Here is an 18,727-nt window from a genome sequence, read left to right as displayed (position 1 = left end):
AGGAAACGTTTCTGTCCTTCGGTACTAACCAGGAATTAATCTGCTACGGCCACTGGTTTGTTCTTGAAGAAACAAACACACCAAATAAGAGGAGGCTCCATACTGTAATAGCCCCATTTCCCACCAGTGAAAGAACCTCAAACAGTCTCTTATGCACATTTGTGCCTCACTGCTTCTAATCAAACTCTCATTCCCAGCACTACCATGGACTAGCACAACAACTGAACAGGGGCACTCCTGTTAGAGCTTTAGAGGGTTGCAGCCTCCTGCATTATTCTGTAGGGCAGGAGAGAGAGGAAATGGTTAATTTCTCTGGCTTCCTTTTTTCAAAGCGACATCTCCTCCTCCAGCTGCACTGGCTGGCAGCCACTTCCCATCGCCTCAAGTCCTGCACCCAGCTTTGCATGAGCCCTAAGGCACCTGGGAGCTGCTCACCCCCACCGCCAGGGGATAAAGAGACAGTGGGACCAAAGAATTTCCAAAGCACATTAGCCACCCTGCCCCTTGGATCTGGAGTTGTACTAGTGGGGTCCTGCAGGGATCAGTTCTGGGTCCAGTTCTGTTCAATATCTTCATCAATGATTTAGATAATGGCATAGAGAGTACACTTATAAAGTTTGCGGATGATACCACGCTGGGAGGGGTTGCAAGTGCTTTGGAGGACAGGATTGAAATTCAAAATGATCTAGACAAACTGGAGAAATGGTCTGAAGTGAATAGGATGAAATTCAATAAGGACAAATGCAAAGTACTCCACTTAGGAAGGAACAATCAGTTGCACACATACAAAATGTGAAAAGACTGCCTAAGAAGGAGTACTGCAGAAAGGGATCTGGGGTCATAGTGGATCACAAGCCAAATATGAGTCAACAGTTAACACTGTTGCAAAAAAAAAAAAAAAAAAGCAAACATCCTTCTGGGATGTATTAGCAGGAGTGTTGTAAGCAAGACACGAGAAGTAATTCTTTCGTTCTGCTCCACGCTGATTCGGCCTCATCTGGAGTATTGTGTCCAGTTCTGGGTGCCACATTTCAGGAAAGATAGGAACAAATTGGACAAAGTCCAGAAAAGAGCAACAAAAATGATTAAAGGTTTACAAAACGTGACCTGTGAGGGAAGACTGAAAAAACTGGGTTTGTTTACTCTGGAAAAGAGACAACTGGGGGGACATAACAGTTTTCAAGTATATAGAAGGTTGTTACAAGGAAGAGGGAGAAAAATTGTTAACCTCTCAGGATAAGACAAGAAGCAATGGGCTTAAATTGCAGCCAGGGCAGTTTAGGTTGGACATTAGGAAAACTTCCTGTCTGGGTGGTTAAGCACTGGAATAAATTGCTTATGGAGGATGTGGATTCCATCACTGGAGATTTTTTAACAGCTGGTTGGACAAACACCTGTCAGGGATGGTCTAGATAATACTTAGTCCTGCCTGGAGTGCAGGGGATGGGACTGGAAGACCTCTCAAGGTCCATTCCAACAGTTCTATGATTCTAGCACCACGCCTGTAAAATAATTAATATTACTAGTGATGTGGGGAGTTTGCTCAGTTACTGTACTTTGAGATAGGTGGCAGAGAGTATTTATGGGCTGATTATGAGCAGGTGACATTTGTAACCATAAAAATGAAATGCAGGCAGCTGCTACAACTAATTTTCCTGAGAACACTGTCTTTAAGGCTACATTCCACTTCTTTGTTGAGCTCTGCTGATATCCCTTTGGCTGCTAGTAAACAGGTCTGTGGCGCGTACAACCACACAAAGGATATAGTCACAGAGTGGGCTGTCTGCTAATCAGGCAGTGCGCATTGCAGCCATTCCCCTGGGTGAGCTGAAAGGCTTCTTGTGCTGGGTTCTTGCTGTACCATGCCGCTCGTTCTCGGAGTCATGGGAGCAGCACCAGCTTCGTTACAGGAGCCCCTTCAAGCCCTGATGGTTTTGAGAGCCGGCCTGTGCAGGGGCAAGTCCAGCGTTGCCCAGTTTGTGCTCTCTTGATTCTAAGGCTCTGGTGGACTCTATGGGCCAAGTTCATTTGGACAATTTAATTCTAGGCTATTAAACATTAGTGAGCTTCTTTCAGGAGACTGAAAATGTTAAATCAATGGAAGAATGACATTTAACATGCTGTGTCAAAGCTCTTAATGGAATTTGTTCCCTTGCTAAAGATGTTTGATGGTGTTACATATTACAGGTCAAACAAGTCCTAGATGAAATCATGGACAAGCTACCCGAGCCATTTAATATGTTGGAAATCATGGCTAAAGCAGCAGAGAAGACCCCGTATGTCGTGGTAGCCTTTCAGGAATGTGAAAGAATGAACATCTTGACAAATGAAATAAGACGCTCTTTGAAAGAGCTAAATTTGGGGCTGAAGGTGTGTGACATTGATACTGTTTTACACCATGGTAGTAACTTAGGTAATGTTGTTTGGGTTTTTTTCAATATACCAGCCTTTACAAATGAAGTCAATGGAACTAAATGTTCAGTTCAGGTTTGGTACCAAGGTAATGTGAGCTGTTGGATTACTATGAGTCTCTCTTCTTCTGCCACTAACTACAGGGTCATTGTAAGGCAGCCAACACTCCTCTTTCCTTCATTTTGAAGCCTGCAGGTTTGTTGCAGCCTAAAAGCTGAGTGAGTGTGTGCACATGCAGAGAAGTATAAACACATACACCAAGGGAGACTGAGCTGGATTGCAGAGGGGATGATGGGGCAGTTGCTTCTGCTGATACAGCCTGTCTTACATGTGGCTTTACAATGCTGATCTGAGGACTATGTCCCAGTTGCCTAAAATGCTGGCTTGTTTTGAAAAAGGCTGCTCTGTGTCCCTGCAAATACTTATTGGGGGAGAAATCTCTAACAGGAATTTGAACTCCCTTGGACTTGCTGTAGAGCCCCAGGTGTAAGGGATGGGGCCCTCTCCGTTGGACAAGACTAAAGACAGAGCTGGGGAATGATGGAAAATGCCCTATTTTTCAAAAATAGGCACTGCTCCCTGTCAATAAACCAAGCTACAATGTTCACAACTCCAGAAACAGTTGCTGAGCCCCTTGTGACTGACGTGCAGTGTGCCTAGAGCTTTGCTCTCAAAGGGGGTTCCAACGCAATGAGTCAATTCTTGTTTAACTGAATCATGGTTCTTTTCCTTTCAAAGGGTGAGCTGACAATCACAACAGACATGGAGGAATTGTCTAATGCTCTCTACTATGATAATGTGCCTGAATTCTGGACAAACCGGGCTTACCCCTCCTTACTTGGCTTGGGAGCCTGGTATGCTGACCTACTGCTTCGGGTCCGGGTGAGTCCACTCACCTCCAGCCTCTCTTCATGGTACTTTGTGTACGGCTCTTTGTGGGCCAAAGATCTCTCTTCAGACTATTGCTCATGGAACAAATATTGTCGTCTGGCCAGGGCTGTGCCTATGAAGATGCTCTGAATTGCTTGCAAGGATCTAAGTGTATGTACTAAAACCCTTCTCAGTAGCTCAGGAAATCTGAGCTTGCTTTTCAGGATCCTGGGATGCAGAGATCCCCATGGCTTGAAAGCACAGTGCTGAACTAAGAAGGGCTAAGTGTACATAGGAGCCAGGGCTACATCTTCATCCTTCCGTGCTGAAGCTGAGGTTCTAAAGAGATGGCAAGCCCCTTTTGCCTCAACTTGTGCCTGGAATTCAGGGCTTTTGAAGAAGCAGGGAAGGTGGAGAGGGACTCTTTTCTCTTAAATACACAGTTGGTATTACAAACCAGGGTGGTAGGTGCCAAATAGTCAAGTCCAATAAAGGGCAAGTACCCTAATTCTAAATCTGTAATCTTCATTGTAAATTTGCCCTGATTCTAGCATTTAATGCCCAGCCACTTAATGGAGCTGCATCAGTACAAACCCCAAAAGGTAGCTCTTGAAAGCTGCACTTTGGACCAACAAAGTTTTTGCTTACATGAAATGGCCATGAGCTTTTCTGGTGCAAAGCACAACCTTCTTCACCTGCACTTGAGGTTTGCAGTGGTAGCAATGGCTGCAACTGATGCAAAGCCTCACTGAAGACAAAGCCTTCGTTTTTCCAAAGAGTCTCAGCTTGGTGCCCCTCTCCCTGGTGACTACCATGTCCACCTGCAGCATCGCAGACCCAAGAGGGGCTCTGCTGAGATAGGGTTATTCTTTGGAGACCTACTCCAGGTGTTTGTCTGCCACATGCGATTACTTTCACAACTTGTCCCTCCTGAAGTCACAATCCGCTGAAGACTGGGGGCCTAAATCAAAGAGGGGCTGTAAAGACAGTTCTCCCAAAATGGATTACAGGAGTAAATGGAGGCACAAGTCTCATGTATCATGCCAATTCAAGAGATGCACCACAGCCTGTGTACTGGGCTTTAAACTGCTGCTGCTTTATTTTTCAGGAACTAGAGGCCTGGACGACTGACTTTGCACTACCCACAACAGTGTGGCTGGCAGGCTTCTTTAATCCCCAGTCTTTCCTCACAGCTATCATGCAGTCTATGGCCAGAAAGAATGAATGGCCACTTGACAAGATGTGTCTTTCAGTGGAAGTGACCAAGAAAAACCGAGAGGATATGACGGCTCCACCCCGAGAAGGCTCCTATGTGCATGGGTTGTTCATGGAAGGTACAGGACCAGGCTCAATCCTGAACAATTAGCCCAGCAAATGCTATGCAGTCTGGATTTGTACAGTTTTTGCTCCTCAGAACCACTTTTGAACATTGAATGTTAATCTCCAGCACTCTGCTACCATGTACTAATTTTCTTCACATCTCAGCCTTTGCTGTCCTGCCCTACAGTAAGTGATCCAGGCCCTTCCCCCTCGCTCCTGAATTGGCTTGGTTTGAGGCAGCATTTTCAGTCTGATGAAGCAGTTTCTAGCAGGGTTTATACTGTGCTCTGTCCCTGTACTTTTCTGCTGCGATAATAATTACACCCCACCTATGATCTTTACTCAAGAGCTTCTACTTCACCTGACAATGTGCTATCTCAGTGCTGCAGAATGACATGATTTTTCCTGTAGCTTAATGCCCCGTGTGTCCCGGCTAAACTTTAAGGTAAACAGGTTTCAGAGTAGCAGCTGTGTTAGTCTGTATCCGCAAAAAGAAAAGGAGGACTTGTGGCACCTTAGAGACTAACACATTTATTTGAGCATAAGCTTTCGTGAGCTATCTCCCCACTGTATGCATCTAATGAAGTGAGCTGTAGCTCACGAAAGCTTACGCTCAAATAAATTTGTTAGTCTCTAAGGTGCCAAAAGTCCTCCTCTTCTTTTTACAGATAGTTACCTGCTTATGCACTCATTACTGTACTAAGTAGCAATTAGTCTTCCCTGAGCAGTAGTCAAGGAATAACTGATGCTTGCCACCACAGCAGGAGCATAGTGTGAACTATAGTCAGCTCATTTATATTGCAATAAACAGCATCCATTAACAGAGCAGCCAGGTTCAGTTTGGGTAGCAGCTGCCTTTATTGTGCATCATTGTCAGAAACATGCCAGCAGAGGGCAGCCCTCATTAACAAACAGTGACCGTAAGTATTTATTTATTTTGGAAATTAATACAGCAACACTTGAACCTCAGAGCAGAGACAGTTGATGTTACTTGGGTCACAGTTACATTATTTATATATGACTGGACCCAGGAAGTCTAGGTGAGAATGTCTCAGCTTTAGTTTGAGGTCCCTTACAGCTAATAAACACAGAGGGATGAGGCCAGTGGCAGGATCACTGTACTGTCAAGCTTAGGTCCATGCCCAGCAGACTACATGGGAGAGTTTCAGTATTTATCATTCTTCCCCAAGCTGTGCAGTCCCCCCTAACACGGACACTAGAGTGGGGGAGTAAGGACAGACTTGACCATTGTGGTTAGAGATCTTATCCCTAGTAATATTGTTAGTCACTCTGAAATGCCAATTACATGCCAGGGGGGACTAAGCCCAGGCTACTTCAATACTGCCCTTTGGTCCTCCAGCTGATCCTTAACCATGCTTCTAGGACGACTCTTCCCCCACCCCACCCCGCAGATACAACAAATAGAACACCTTCTGACTGAGCCATAACATTGCAGGTGCTCGGTGGGACATTCCTAGTGGTGTCATCACAGATGCTCGGCTGAAGGAGTTAACGCCCTCAATGCCAGTCATCTTCATCAGAGCCATCCCTGTGGACCGTTTGGACACCAAGAACATCTACGAGTGCCCTGTCTACAAGACACGCATGCGAGGCCCCACCTATGTCTGGACCTTCAATCTGAAGACAAAGGAGAAGTCAGCTAAGTGGATTCTTGCTGCTGTTGCTTTGCTCTTACAGGCTTAAACTTTTACTGCCTAAACAAAGCACTTGTTCCACACGCCAAAGTAGTACCCAGCTCAGCACTAATCCCATTAGTCAGAAACACCACCCAACTTTTTGTCTGCCCCGAAGTATTTTAACAAAGTGACAATAAAAAGACAGGTTTCAGAGTAGCAGCCGTGTTAGTCTGTATTCGCAAAAAGAAAAGGCACCTTAGAGACTAACCAATTTATTTGAGCATAAGCTTTCGTGAGCTACAGCTCACTTCATCGGATGCATTCAGTGGAAAGACAGTAAAACATGAGATGATGGTGTTAGTGCCTGGGTGGATAAAACAATTGGCCAACTGTGGATTGGTGTCACAATACACATCAGAGCGGTGCCAGTATGGGTTACTCCACAAGGCAGGTTACAATAAAGCACTAAGGGCTTGTCTACACTGGCAAGTTTTGTCCCCAAAATCTGCCTTTTGGTGACAAAACAGCAAGAGCATACACACTACAATTGGCCTTTTGTCACAAAAAACTTCCACCCCTATGAGAGACTTGTCTTTTCCCCCTCCCTTTATTGTCGACAAAGAGCCAGCGTAGACACTGGTGATTGTTTTGTCGACCGAACTGGCTTCTGCCAGTATCCCACAATGCCCACCCCGATCGCTCTGTTGCCCTGCAGGCATGTGCCCCTCCCCTTTCAAAGCTCCGGGAAGTATCTGTGTGATGCTTCCTTTGGGGAACAAACGGAGAGCAAATCATCAGAATGCTCCTGTTCTACCCTGCACTAGGGACACAGCAGCAGGCAGACTGCTGTGCGGCTTTGCCATTCCTCAGCACAGAGAGCTCACAGAGTTACTCATGATGCTACTCTTGGCTGCGGGAGCGCTCAGCTCTTCCTTCCCACAACACTGCACTGTGGGATACAGACCCACAGTGCATTGCTCACCCTGTCAATGATGATTGTGTCCCACATGTGGGACATGATCTGTCGACAGAGGGAGCAAGTGTGAACACCCTTTGGTGATTTCTGTTGTGTCAACGTAAGTTTTATCAACAAAACTTGGTAGTGTAGACACACCCTACATGCCAGCACCGAAAAGAAGGAAGCCAAAGTAAAGGCCTTGTCTACACTGCCACTTTACAGCACTGAAACTTTCTCACTCATGGGGTGTGAAAAAACACGCCCCTGAGCACTATAAAGTGGCAGTGTAGACAGTGCCCCAGCACGGGGAGCTACGCCTCTCGTGGAAGGTGTTTTTTACAGTGCTCCCAGCACTGGTGCCGTGACTACACAGCCCCGTTAAAGCGTGGCCATCTGGATTCCTCAGAACTCAGTGCCTGTTCAGGTCTCTGTTTTGCGTGAGTGCTCCCCTGTGGGCAGGGCCCTACTGGGCCATGCGCTGTAGTTCCAGTCCCTTCCCCAAAGACCTTCTAAAGTAAATAGACCAGACAAATGGGGAAGGAGAAACAGAGACAGGAAGAGAGCCCAGATACGGTCACTGTCCAGTGCCTTAGCTACCGCTCTACACAGCCTCCGCGCTATCCTGTACTTCCCAACAGTGGAAAGGTGCACACAGGTCACCCTGATCAACTGTTAAGCATCTGCTATTAAGCCTTCCAGCACCTGCACCAAAGGGCTGCATAAAGAATACACTCTGGCCAGGCTCCCTGTTTACTACCCATTTTGCTAGCTGGGTGGGAAGTCAGTCAGGAAGCACATGTCCTTCTGTTTCTAGGATGTGATGGCTATCTGTCCCTGTGCTCCCAGAAGTGAAGTTGTGTCAGACAAGACCTCACACTACAGCCACCCTTTGAAATACAGCCAGAGTTGTTTTTAGACAAGACTCGAAAGAAATGAGACAGAAGAAAGGTGACAAATGGTGCTCTTCAAAGCACTAGGAGTGGCAAGCAGTTTGTATTCTCAGGCCAGTCACCAGTGGATAGGAGGCCCCTAATTGCTGGTACTGTCTGCAGGGACTATAAAAGCTAACTCCCCTTTTACCGCTGAGGGAACCACTGTAGCAGAAGCAGAAGCAAGCTCCCATGGTGTAGCTGTTTGGAGCATATAGGATTTTGGTTTGCCTTCATGCCACTGCCATTGCCTCCAGAACCCTACTGCAACTGTTACTAGCCTGGCCAGGCAGCCAGGGAACCTCTGCTCAGCACTGATAGTTAGGGGCTGACCACCCAGAAGAACCCAACTGCTCTCTCCCTTTTGTATGGAGTAGTTTCCTATTTCACATCTGCTAGCAGCGCTCAACTGCCTGAAGACAAAATGATAAAACCCCAGCGCTTTAATATGTTCTATTTCAAGTATCAACACTGACTTTAGCCAAGAGAGGAGAGCTGTGAAGGAATGCTTATGGCAATAGGCAACTGCCAGGCTGCTTGTGGTCCAGGGCTGACCTGGCCATTTATGAGGCCTTAGTAGTGCTGGTTCTTTAATCCCTGGATACAGAGGAAGTTTAGAACCAGTTACCCTGATGTGGCAGGCACTTACCCACAGCAACCAGAACCTGAGAGTTGAGTGAAGGTAAAGGACCAGAAAACACATGCACATGCTCCAACACTAAGGCTCTTGGGAATGAAGATTGGTGAAAGTTAAAGTCTGAGTTGGCATTTTCACCAAGTCTAGGGGATTAACTGGGGCGAGTCCAATGCCACAGGAGGAAAGACAGCAAATGACCTTGTGTCAGCCAACATTCATGTGATAAAGGCATTTTAGAGGAGACCTCAACCTTACAAAGCAAAAGCCAGAGGTTATGCTGACTTTAATCCCAACTCAGGCAGGAGATCATAGAGCGGCTGAGATTTTCCCACAATGTCTCCCATTGGCTGGCCAGGGTAAAATCTAGGCCTGACCCTAGGCTGAGTCCCCACTGCAAGAGATGCATTTCAGAAGAGAAAGTCTTATCAATGCATGGGGATAACTTGGATTCCTCCCTCCCCGTTCCTGAAAAGGAACCTTAGTTACTGCTAGACTACAACATGCATTGGAGACATAACCCACTCAAATGGAAATTGAATATAGGCCCTCAGGAAAGAGCTTCACACTGCACTGAAAACCTTCCCCATGCAAGGGAAGCATTGGGCTGATTCTTCCTCCTTATAAAGGACAGGGCTGCATTAATAAGTGCAATCAACTCAGTATTGTTTCCTGCAGCTTTAGTTCTTCCTGGAGCAAAACAACTTCAGACTCACCCAGAGGAGGATCCTTTCTCCTTTCAAAAGAAGTTCTTAATCAGAGGCGTTACCAGCTTCACCCACAGCTTTACGTAGCGGGTTGGCTGTTCAAATGTAGACAACGACACGACACCTGACTTGAGATAAAGCTGCTCCTGCTCCTACAAGACAAAATCCCGAAAGCCAGTTTCAGCATCGCTCCCTCACATCATCCACCACCCTAGCCAAATTTGGTGCATCTACAGTCACAGCTTTTGCCTGGCCAGAGGGGCATGTCACCCTTCTCTCACAGGTCTGAACACACATCAGGGACAAAGAACCCAGCCTGCTCCTCCATGTGATGTAAATTGTAGACAAGCAGCCCAGCCACTGAGCTGTAAGCACGGGGAATGTCACATGGCACCTGTCCCTGAGGTGTGCCTGTTGCAGCAGCATTCTGAGGCTTGACAGCTGCATTCTGAAGAGCCACATTCACATCTTATTCTGGAGAAACGTTCTCAGAACCCGAACATTTGAACTCAACAAAGGGCCCAAGGTGGGTGGCTTTGTGGGATCAGGCCGTACAGCTATTCCTAATTACTTAACTAAACTACAGTTATAGGAATAACACAAGTCAAACCCCTAGCTGTAATTGCCTGAAAAGGAAACCTGACGTTAATCTCAAGAGACTGGTTTGCAGAACTCATCCTAGACACAGCTCCAGTGTTGTGTTTTCAAATGAATATGCAGTCATGATTTCAATTAAATTACCAGAAATGCGTAAGTGCCTTTAAAGTATAAACAATACGACTGGAAGAGGAAGTGAACCATCTCTGTTACAATAGACATTTCACATAGCACATGAAAAGCAGTGGTTTGATCAAAGGCAGAAGTGGCTCTTTCTGCAAAACTAGCAAGGTTTCTGGTTTTACTCTACTTGCAAACAAGAACCAGGACGTTTGTCAGATGTAGCAAAATACCTCAATTTCTACTCCACAGATTACAGAAATCTTTCCCTGTGATGGAGCCCGTAAGCACTCTGAATTTTGACACATCAGGAAAGGAACCACAAATTATGGGAAATAAACACAAAGGGCTGAACGTAAAAGATTCCGGCAGTAATGAGCCTGTTTTTAGAAACGAAGAGTGTTGCAAATCCCACTAAAAACCCTCCGTTAGAGGCAGGGTGCCAATCACTTAATACCAATAGTCTAGTTTCAGTTCAGTTATTTGTACTGAGACTCAAAACTTGTAACAAAATATTATTTACTTTGGTCCACTCACTGCAGCAGCCAGAGTTTTTGCCTGGAGCTGGAGTGGAGCCAGAGCACAGCTCCAAAGCCCTGATTACAATACAGGTGTTGAGTGGTTATTAAAATGTATCACCAATTTCCTTCAGACTAGAGTAATCTGCACTGGAAGCATGTCAAACCATACGATTTATAGGACTGCGGTAATGAAAGGACTGGGTAGTTGTACTGAGTTCCACAGCAGCCCCCATCCTACTGGTACCCGAAGGTCAGTCATTTGAGGAGTGTACATTTTTCAGGCATTTTCATCACCAGCCCCTGTACTAACAGGAGAGTATTTGTCTAATTTGTTATTTGACAATCAGCAGCAAAGGAAACAAACTAAAAGTGACAAAGGTTCCAAACAAAAACAGAACGAAGCCTGCTGCTTTTCCCCCATTGCAGGGGTGTCAGAACCGGGAGCGATCCCATGCTGCAGGAGAGTAAAAAAGGCAGGTCAGGACCGGCACAGCCACTTGTAGGGAAGAGAAGGGACTCAGACACCCCATCAAAATCTGTAATATAGTACTATGCAGCCCCAGGGATTGTGCTTTTTCTGTTAGCCCTACGTACAGACAGGACTACAAGATCTTAGTTACTGTATGTGAGACACATGATTTATCTCCCATAATGCAATTAACTGGGCCTCCCCACATCACACCAGGGCAGATGATAGAGAAATGATTCACACTGGACAGGAGTTTCACAAATGAAGAACAGTATGGGCCAGATCACAATATTTGTTTCTCTTAAAGCTGCACCTTGGAATTGGCAAAATCTCAGCTTTAGTTTAACAAAAATAAAGTTTCTACCCTCTTGGTTGTGAAGAAAAGCATGAAAACATGAACCTTAAAGGCTCAAAGAAGAGAAGGCAAAGATATTTTAAACACAGTTTAGGTTCTCATGTTTTTTTAATGCTGGGGTTCACAATACTGGAAGGACCAAACCCCTCAATTGTTCATAGATCTGGAAATGAAGTCTTCATTGAGAGCTTTGCATATAGTTCACAAAACAGCACAATGTCTACAACACTTATTCCAACCAACCAGTACAATGGAAGGAGGAAGTGAGAGACTGATTCCTTAGAGGCTCTGTTAGATTTCATCTCGGCACAGTACAGTCTCCACACAAAGATCACAAACAGCAGTGAAACAGGTGGTCAAATTCCAGGTCATTCCTAGTATAGTGGGGATATTCAGCCATATGCACTTAGCTAAAATGCTTTGTTGGGTCACTGCAGTCATCACTCACAGCTTTACACAATCCCTTCATTACAAAAATATTTCCATGGATTTTTCTCATTACAGATAAAAACAAATAGAGGCCAAATAAAGTGAAACATTCATGTGACTCTTCCAGTAAGACACAGAGAACCCTGCTGGATTAGATATGAGGCTGACTCAGTGGGCCAAATTCAGTTTTGGGGTAAGAGATGCAATTCCCATCAATTTTTATGGAGGCTGAGCCTTCTTATGCCAGGCCTGAGTTTTATCCAGTATGAGTTTTGCAAAGCTTCAAATGAAACATATGCACTGATCCAATTTGCTTCACTGCTGAACACTTTGGTATCACAGGAATTACTCAGGGTGATGCCAATTCCAGGACTAGATTGAAAAGCAGGACAGTTGGAGAAAACAATTTAATAGAGAAGACAAGAAGATACCAAACAACCCAAGCTGCCCACCCCTTTACAGCCACTATGACAAGGGGAGACTATACGCTAAGCTGGAACACTGATCTTTAAACCACTGAAAAAGAGCATACGGTCAGGATTAAAAACAGGACCACACTTCTTCCTGGGAGGAGGACAGAAATTCTCTTACTGTTAAGGAGATGCTGAGTGCAGATCCCCTTCCCTTCTCCCACCCCCAAATCCTGTGAAAAAGGAAGTCATAAGAAGGCAGCCAGGGTGGGGTTTATATAAATATTTACATGGCGTTAGACACACTTTTGGTTGCAAGTAGATTGATAAAAGCAATTAAGATCCAAAGCACTTTACAGGTGAAAGGTCAGCAACTCAGGGAACCTGAATTCCATTTCTGCAAGCTCAGATGCCCAAACCATGGAGGAAAGGCATGAATGTGCAGCGTATATATATGAGAATAAGGAGCTTTACTCTGAATGGCTCATCTATGTTTGGTTAGCCTCCAGGGCCCAATTCAGTTGTCCACTCTCATTATGGCCTCTAGTTCCTAGAAGTGGGCACTTGTAGCCAACAGCTCACCAATAGACACTTAACTGACAGTTCCTCAAGTTCTCCTATGCTAGAGAAGGTTTGAAATTATAGTAGTTAAAGATTTTAACGCAATCATCTCACCAACACTCCCCCACCCTATGAAACCTCCTCACATTTGCCACCAACCTGATGGAGCTGCTGCTGCAGGTCACGATTTTCTGTCACTATTGCAACCTGAGCTTCCAGGTCCCGATGAACCGACCTGTACCCAAAATTAGGAGAGCCAATCAGAGTCAGGCAGGGCAGACTGCTTCCTGCCAGGTACAGCCAGAGGCCTGCAGGAAAAGAGTAGGAAAGGAAATATGGCAGACAAAAGAAGTGACCATGGTAGCCTCCAACACTTGCTCTTATTTAATGTTTTTCATTTATTTTGAAATGCTTTATTAGATTTACAGGAATGGCAAGTGGTAATGACACAAAGCAAGCTCTCAGGAAACAGAGATGCTTCCTTATAAACAGCTTAGCATGCCTTGTGGAGCCCGGCACAGCCCTGTAGAGCCCTCTGCTACACCTGGCTCTGGCTCTCTACACTTGTGACTTTGTGTGCTCTGAGGGACAAAGTGGCTTTGGCACCCTGGGGTGGAGCTCATCAGTGACACTCCCAAGGGTAACCACTGTCATTTTTAAAGCCTAATGAACTGTACACAGCAGCTCTAACAGTGAAGACTCCAAACATAACCCCAAATGGCTAGTATCCAGTAAAGAAAGGCCACACAGGAAATACCTTGGAGAAATGTGTCTGCAGCATTCTCCTCAGTGACTGGAAAGAGAGTTCTTGATCCCCTGGGCCCTGGAGATCTGCACAGCAATCCTGACTCAGTTTCCATTTCCCCCCCACAACACAGACAAATATTCTGGAAACATGGCTATTTCAATGCTCCCCTAGAGAGACCACATCTGCACAGCAACATGCAACCCCCAAGTCTGTCCATCAACAAAACAGTCATCCTTAATGCTGCCCCTCCCACCTTCTAACAGATCTGCCCTCTTAAAACAGAGGACTATGCAGCATTGCACGAATGCTGTGATATTCTGCGCTATGGGCTGTTCCTCCCTGCGTGGAGCCACAGGCCCACTCCACTGGCAGCAACAGGACTAAATGCCATTCTGGACCTCACCCCTGTGTTATTTTTACATCTCAGTTTCTCCTTACTACAGGTGGGAGTGAGCAGCTCCCTTATCACATCTCTCAATTGCAGACAGCTTGTGAGTGCAAGGGAAACTGGCTCAGTGTACTACTATCTAAAGGTAACATCGTGCACTATGGTAACCAGCTCACTGGTGTCAGATGTTATGAAAGGGTTTGAACAACATTCCTCCAATTTCTCTAAGTCTTTGTGTTTCTTTAAGTAACCAGCAGGCACCCTGGCAAAGAATACCCTCATCTTTAGCAAGAACACTTTTACCTCTCAGACTTTTCCCTGGGTGTTGTGGTTGGGAAGTTCTGTAACTTTTTCATTTGAGTTCTCCACAAACTTTGAATGGAATCGGTGCGCGTGTGCAGAAAGCCTTGCCTTTTCTCTGCAGCTTATAATGGCTTTCAGACCTCCTCCACCCAGCAAGGAAAAAACCATACCATAGCAGGGCACAAGCTCAATTCCCCCCCCCCTCGGAGGTTACCTCTAAAAACCTCTTGGACTGAGAGCTGGTAAGTTACGTTACCCAGTCCTGAGGGCAGAGTCTGCAAGAGATGGCATCATGAAGACTCTGAACAATGGCATTGGCTGGCTCTGTCCAGTGAATTCCAACAAGATTGTTACCAATAGGGCAGATACAAATGATCATACCCACTCGTTCCCTTGATCACCACCAGAGGGTAAATTCAAACTGCTCCTATTTATAGCACAGCACAATCCAATTTCCTGGGACTCCCAGCTCCCAAACAAAGATACTGGAGAGCTCCTCTTCATTCTTCCAAGTCTAGTCACAAGAGAAACATACCCTAAAGCCCCAGGGAAACCCACCCCCTGCCAGATATAAATGGAATTAGGGTCTGGTGTCATGCAACCAGGAAAGCAGTTCACAAGCCCAGGACTGGTAGCTGAAGTGCCCCGAGAGAGTCTCAGGCACATCACAGCATTTGTAAGATGGAGGGCGGAAGAACACCCAGAGGTTCTAGTGAGCTATGGCTGAAGGAAGCCTGAAAGGCCACTTGCTGGACAGAAGCTGAATTAAGGGAGTTGCATGTGCCCGCTTAGTGGAGAGCAAGCAAGTCCTGGGCGTGTCCCTAACAACAGATGCATTTTCCCAGCCCACAAGTCACACAAAGAACACAGCAGAGAAGCTATAGCTTAAAAACCACCTAGTCCCTGAATAGACGCAGGTTTCCTAATTCAGACCAAGAGCACTTCCAAGAATGCCTTGAGTAAGAGGCTGCCGATTCACCGCCTGTTCCTGTAACATACTCCCCACCCCCACAGCACCACAAAGCCAGCAGCCTCCCCCATGCCACTTTCAGTTACACCTTCCAGTTCAAGAATGGCAGCTGCCCATACCACAGCCCAATGAGAGGCTTCTCCCCATGCCTACCACACCCACTGGGCCCAGTAGGAATTTCTGGACACTGTCCACACAGGGAGCCCCTGAAATCCACAAAGAAACACATGAACTATGCAGAGATTCAGCACTTCCCACAATCATTTTTGATTTACTAGAGCAGATTCCCAGATAGGGCTAGTCTGGTAACAGCAGATAACGGATCTAGAGCTGGGGTTGGGGCAAGAAAGTGATGTCAGGAACCCACCTGCCAAGTTGGGGTAGTGACTAAGGGGAGAATATAGTCACCTCCCTCTCTCATGTAGCCAAGGGAGGGAACCCTGCAGCCCTTGTTGTGGCCTTGGCTTTGTGACTGTGCCAGGAGGAGTTTGCTCACACAATGACTCACTTTTCCAGGAGGGGAAAGGCAGAGTTTCCCAATCCTCATTCAGTGGCAATAAAGCATCTTCATCTGGGTCCCAAAGGACACCTACCTGGCACCCGATCTCCTGACACTGGAGCAGGAGACACAACAGCTCCTCATCTCACCAGGTCAGGAACTGCCACCGCTGTGTGTTTGCTCTCAGACACGGGCCATGGAAATCTCCTTAGGTACAAAACTGACATTTTCCATGCACACTGGCGCTGCAACTGTGCAAGATGTAAGAGCACTTAGCCTTACTCAGGACAAGTTCAACCACAACAGCAGTGGGAAAGCTTGTGCAGCACTGTCTGTATGGACACCAAGTGTTTAACCAGGGCTTGCATGGCCAAAACACGGTAGCATAGAAGAGCCAGGTCCTATGAGAGATTAAAGGGTGCCTTCCTCTGAAGGCTGACAAAGGAAGCAAGATGCACAGCTGCTGCTGAGAAGCAGAGAGAATTGGGGTTGATCCCACACCCTGTTCCAAGACCCAAACTCTATGCTTGATTATTTCAAACTCTGTCTCGAGGTCCCCTCCTGCTTCCCGCATTTCAGCCCATTTGCAGTCCTGAGCATCATTCTGCTGCCGGGGGGTAACAGAAGAACAAGTCAGGTGAATCACACGTCAGCCAAAGGGCAAACTATACCAGAAATGGGGACTGCAGACGGGCCCTCTAGCACTCAGAAGGGAAAACAAGATCTAAATGGCTGACACACCACGTTTCTTCAGGTTTACATCTTCCCCAGCACTGGTCCTGCTGAAGCTCAGTAAGACTCCTTTGCTCCTGCACATATGATAACATAACAAATTGACCTCTAAGGTGCATGGAAAGGCTTTGGCTTTTCTCTAAAAAGACAAATCCCATGTGGTAAAGAACTGCTCCCCAGGAACATTGGAAAAGCAATGCACTCCTTCCTAGCTCACTCTATGTCTGCCCTGGGGAATCCCACTTGCAGACTTACATTGTCCAGCAGCATGAGTATTCTATAGACACCTGAGCATGTAATTCCTGGAAACCAAAACACCCACCACTTCCCAGGCAAGCAGGCTCAGGTTCTTCCGAACGGATGCATCTGCTCTAGGCCCATCTGTAAGCATTCTCCTGTACAGGTATTACAAGCAATGTAAGCTGTGGCATAGGTATTGCATACACAGGTTAGAGGACATGCTGGTAAAAAGGTCTGCAGCTGTCTTCACTAATGCTCCCACCACTGATAGCACAGATGTGGAAAAACACACATTTGTTAGTCAAGGGAAGGCCTTAGTCAGCAGCTTCCTCTTCCACCACCTCTGAACCCTCTTCCGAGCAGCCCTGCAGGAACCAGGGTAGATAGTGCCATTCCCACAATCATTAACAGCCAGTGTCAGGCAGACATTCTCCAAAAACACTGGCTCAAGGGACTAGCTGCACCGTTCCTCTGTTCTAATTGGATTTATGCTGCAGATGATTAGCAGGCCCCTCAGCAGAGTGCAAAGCTGACTCTGGAAACAAACATTAACACCAGATGAGATCTTGCATGCAGTGACCCTGTAGTTGTCTCGAGGGGAGGGTGTCCCACCACATGACCTGGCAAAACTGCCAGCTTTACTTGAGGAGAACTGGAATAGCAGCGGGTGCTGTGCATTGGGGTTGAAGGCCATCAGCAGAGCTCAGTGAAACCAAGGACTTGAATAGCAGGGATATCAAAGATTTCCTGTGTGACCGTGGCTTAATCTCTCTGGGGCTATATTTCCCATGTGCAAGACGGGTATAATACTTTCCTACAGCACAGGGATGCTTCAAGGATAAGTCATGAATATTTGTGAGAAGGTCAGATGCTATGGGATAGAGCTGTATAACAACCTAGAGAGACAGAAAAGCTGTTTGCAAAGTGGTGAGCTCAACTCCACACACAGCAGTCCTACGTACGAAAGCACACAACAATTAAACAGACTTCCTACCAACACTCAACTATGAAAACTATTCATGAATCACAAACAATTTACAACTACATATGTATAACTACTTGGAGAGCAGGTAAGTGTGGGTCTCATTGCTCTGGCAGGAGACTACAGAGGAACTGAAGTGGGGAATTTATGCCCCAGTCTGAGCAGTGTTGGACTCGGTAGTTGCGGGCATGGCCAATTCCCCCAACTACTGCTCAGAAACTACTGTGGCCACATGGGTTGGCACATGACTCCTCGTGGGGGCCCTCTGGAAGCATTCTCTCAGGGACTTCCTTTAAGTGGTCACATATGTATTTGCCTACTCATCTCTACATATTCTGCCATGCTGTTCTCTGTGTGCTGAACTCTCTTGTACAACAGAGGGAAATGCACCTATATACCTCCAGCCCTCCGTTAGGTTTGTAAAGATGGTCAGGGACGCATCCCCTAGATACCCCAGAACATTGGAGTCACTGCTGGGTCACTGTGGCTCCTGTTTACATTGAAGATCCTGCCAATTTCCTGCACTCCAATCCCTTTCACATCCTTACAACAGGACTAGGACCTGGTCCTGCTTTGAGCAGGGGGTTGGACTAGATGACCTCCTGAGGTCCCTTCCAACCCTGATATTCTATGATTCTATGACTAATTGCATCACTTCCTGTTCTGTAAATGGGTTAGATCAATGCAACAGGAAACTGAGAAACTATGAATCAGAACTGCTACCACTATCATGAGCAGAACCAGATGCCTCTTCTCCCCCACCAAGTGTAGTCTGAACCACTCTCTTCCCCCCCACCCACATGTCTATGAGAGGTAAAGTAATTTTGTAATTTAATACAGTGCATGATTTCCCTACACTATGATTCCTCTACCCTAAACTTCTATGAAGAGGCCAGCTCAGAGGAGCGGGGAGCTCAGTCCATCCTTGACTTCTAC

The 18,727-nt window shown here is 46.3% G+C and overlaps 2 protein-coding genes across 9 annotated transcripts in view; one reads left to right on the top strand and one right to left on the bottom strand.

The window, feature by feature from the left end:
* DNAH17 (dynein axonemal heavy chain 17) overlaps positions 1-7,234 on the top strand; it is a 99,534-nt gene extending 92,300 nt beyond the window's left edge. The window contains exons 77-80 of the mRNA XM_077833775.1: positions 2,188-2,370; positions 3,151-3,294; positions 4,391-4,616; positions 6,059-7,234. Of these exons, the coding sequence (XP_077689901.1) occupies positions 2,188-2,370; positions 3,151-3,294; positions 4,391-4,616; positions 6,059-6,306 (801 nt within the window). The 3' untranslated portion in view covers positions 6,307-7,234. The remainder of the gene's footprint in view (positions 1-2,187; positions 2,371-3,150; positions 3,295-4,390; positions 4,617-6,058) is intronic.
* Positions 1-18,727, bottom strand: part of PGS1 (phosphatidylglycerophosphate synthase 1) — a 47,469-nt gene that overhangs the window by 11,168 nt on the left and 17,574 nt on the right. For 4 of the 8 annotated variants that reach the window (XR_013347937.1, XR_013347938.1, XM_077833777.1 and 1 more), the window contains exons 8-9: positions 13,089-13,237; positions 9,477-9,619 (exon numbers count right to left, since the gene is read on the bottom strand). Coding sequence is in view for 3 of the 8 variants with exons in the window: in XM_077833777.1 (XP_077689903.1) it covers positions 9,500-9,619; positions 13,089-13,237 (269 nt within the window). In the remaining 5 variants the exon portion in view is untranslated. Of the gene's footprint in view, positions 1-6,104; positions 6,241-9,476; positions 9,620-13,088; positions 13,238-18,727 lie in introns of those variants that run through there. The other 4 variants (XR_013347940.1, XR_013347941.1, XR_013347939.1 and 1 more) reach the window with 2 other exon arrangements.

The sequence above is a fragment of the Eretmochelys imbricata genome, chromosome 14, assembly GCF_965152235.1.
Source record: "Eretmochelys imbricata isolate rEreImb1 chromosome 14, rEreImb1.hap1, whole genome shotgun sequence".
Taxonomy (NCBI): domain Eukaryota; kingdom Metazoa; phylum Chordata; order Testudines; family Cheloniidae; genus Eretmochelys; species Eretmochelys imbricata.
The sequence above is the reverse complement of the archived record's forward strand: the minus strand, read 5'-3'. Positions and strand labels throughout refer to the sequence as shown.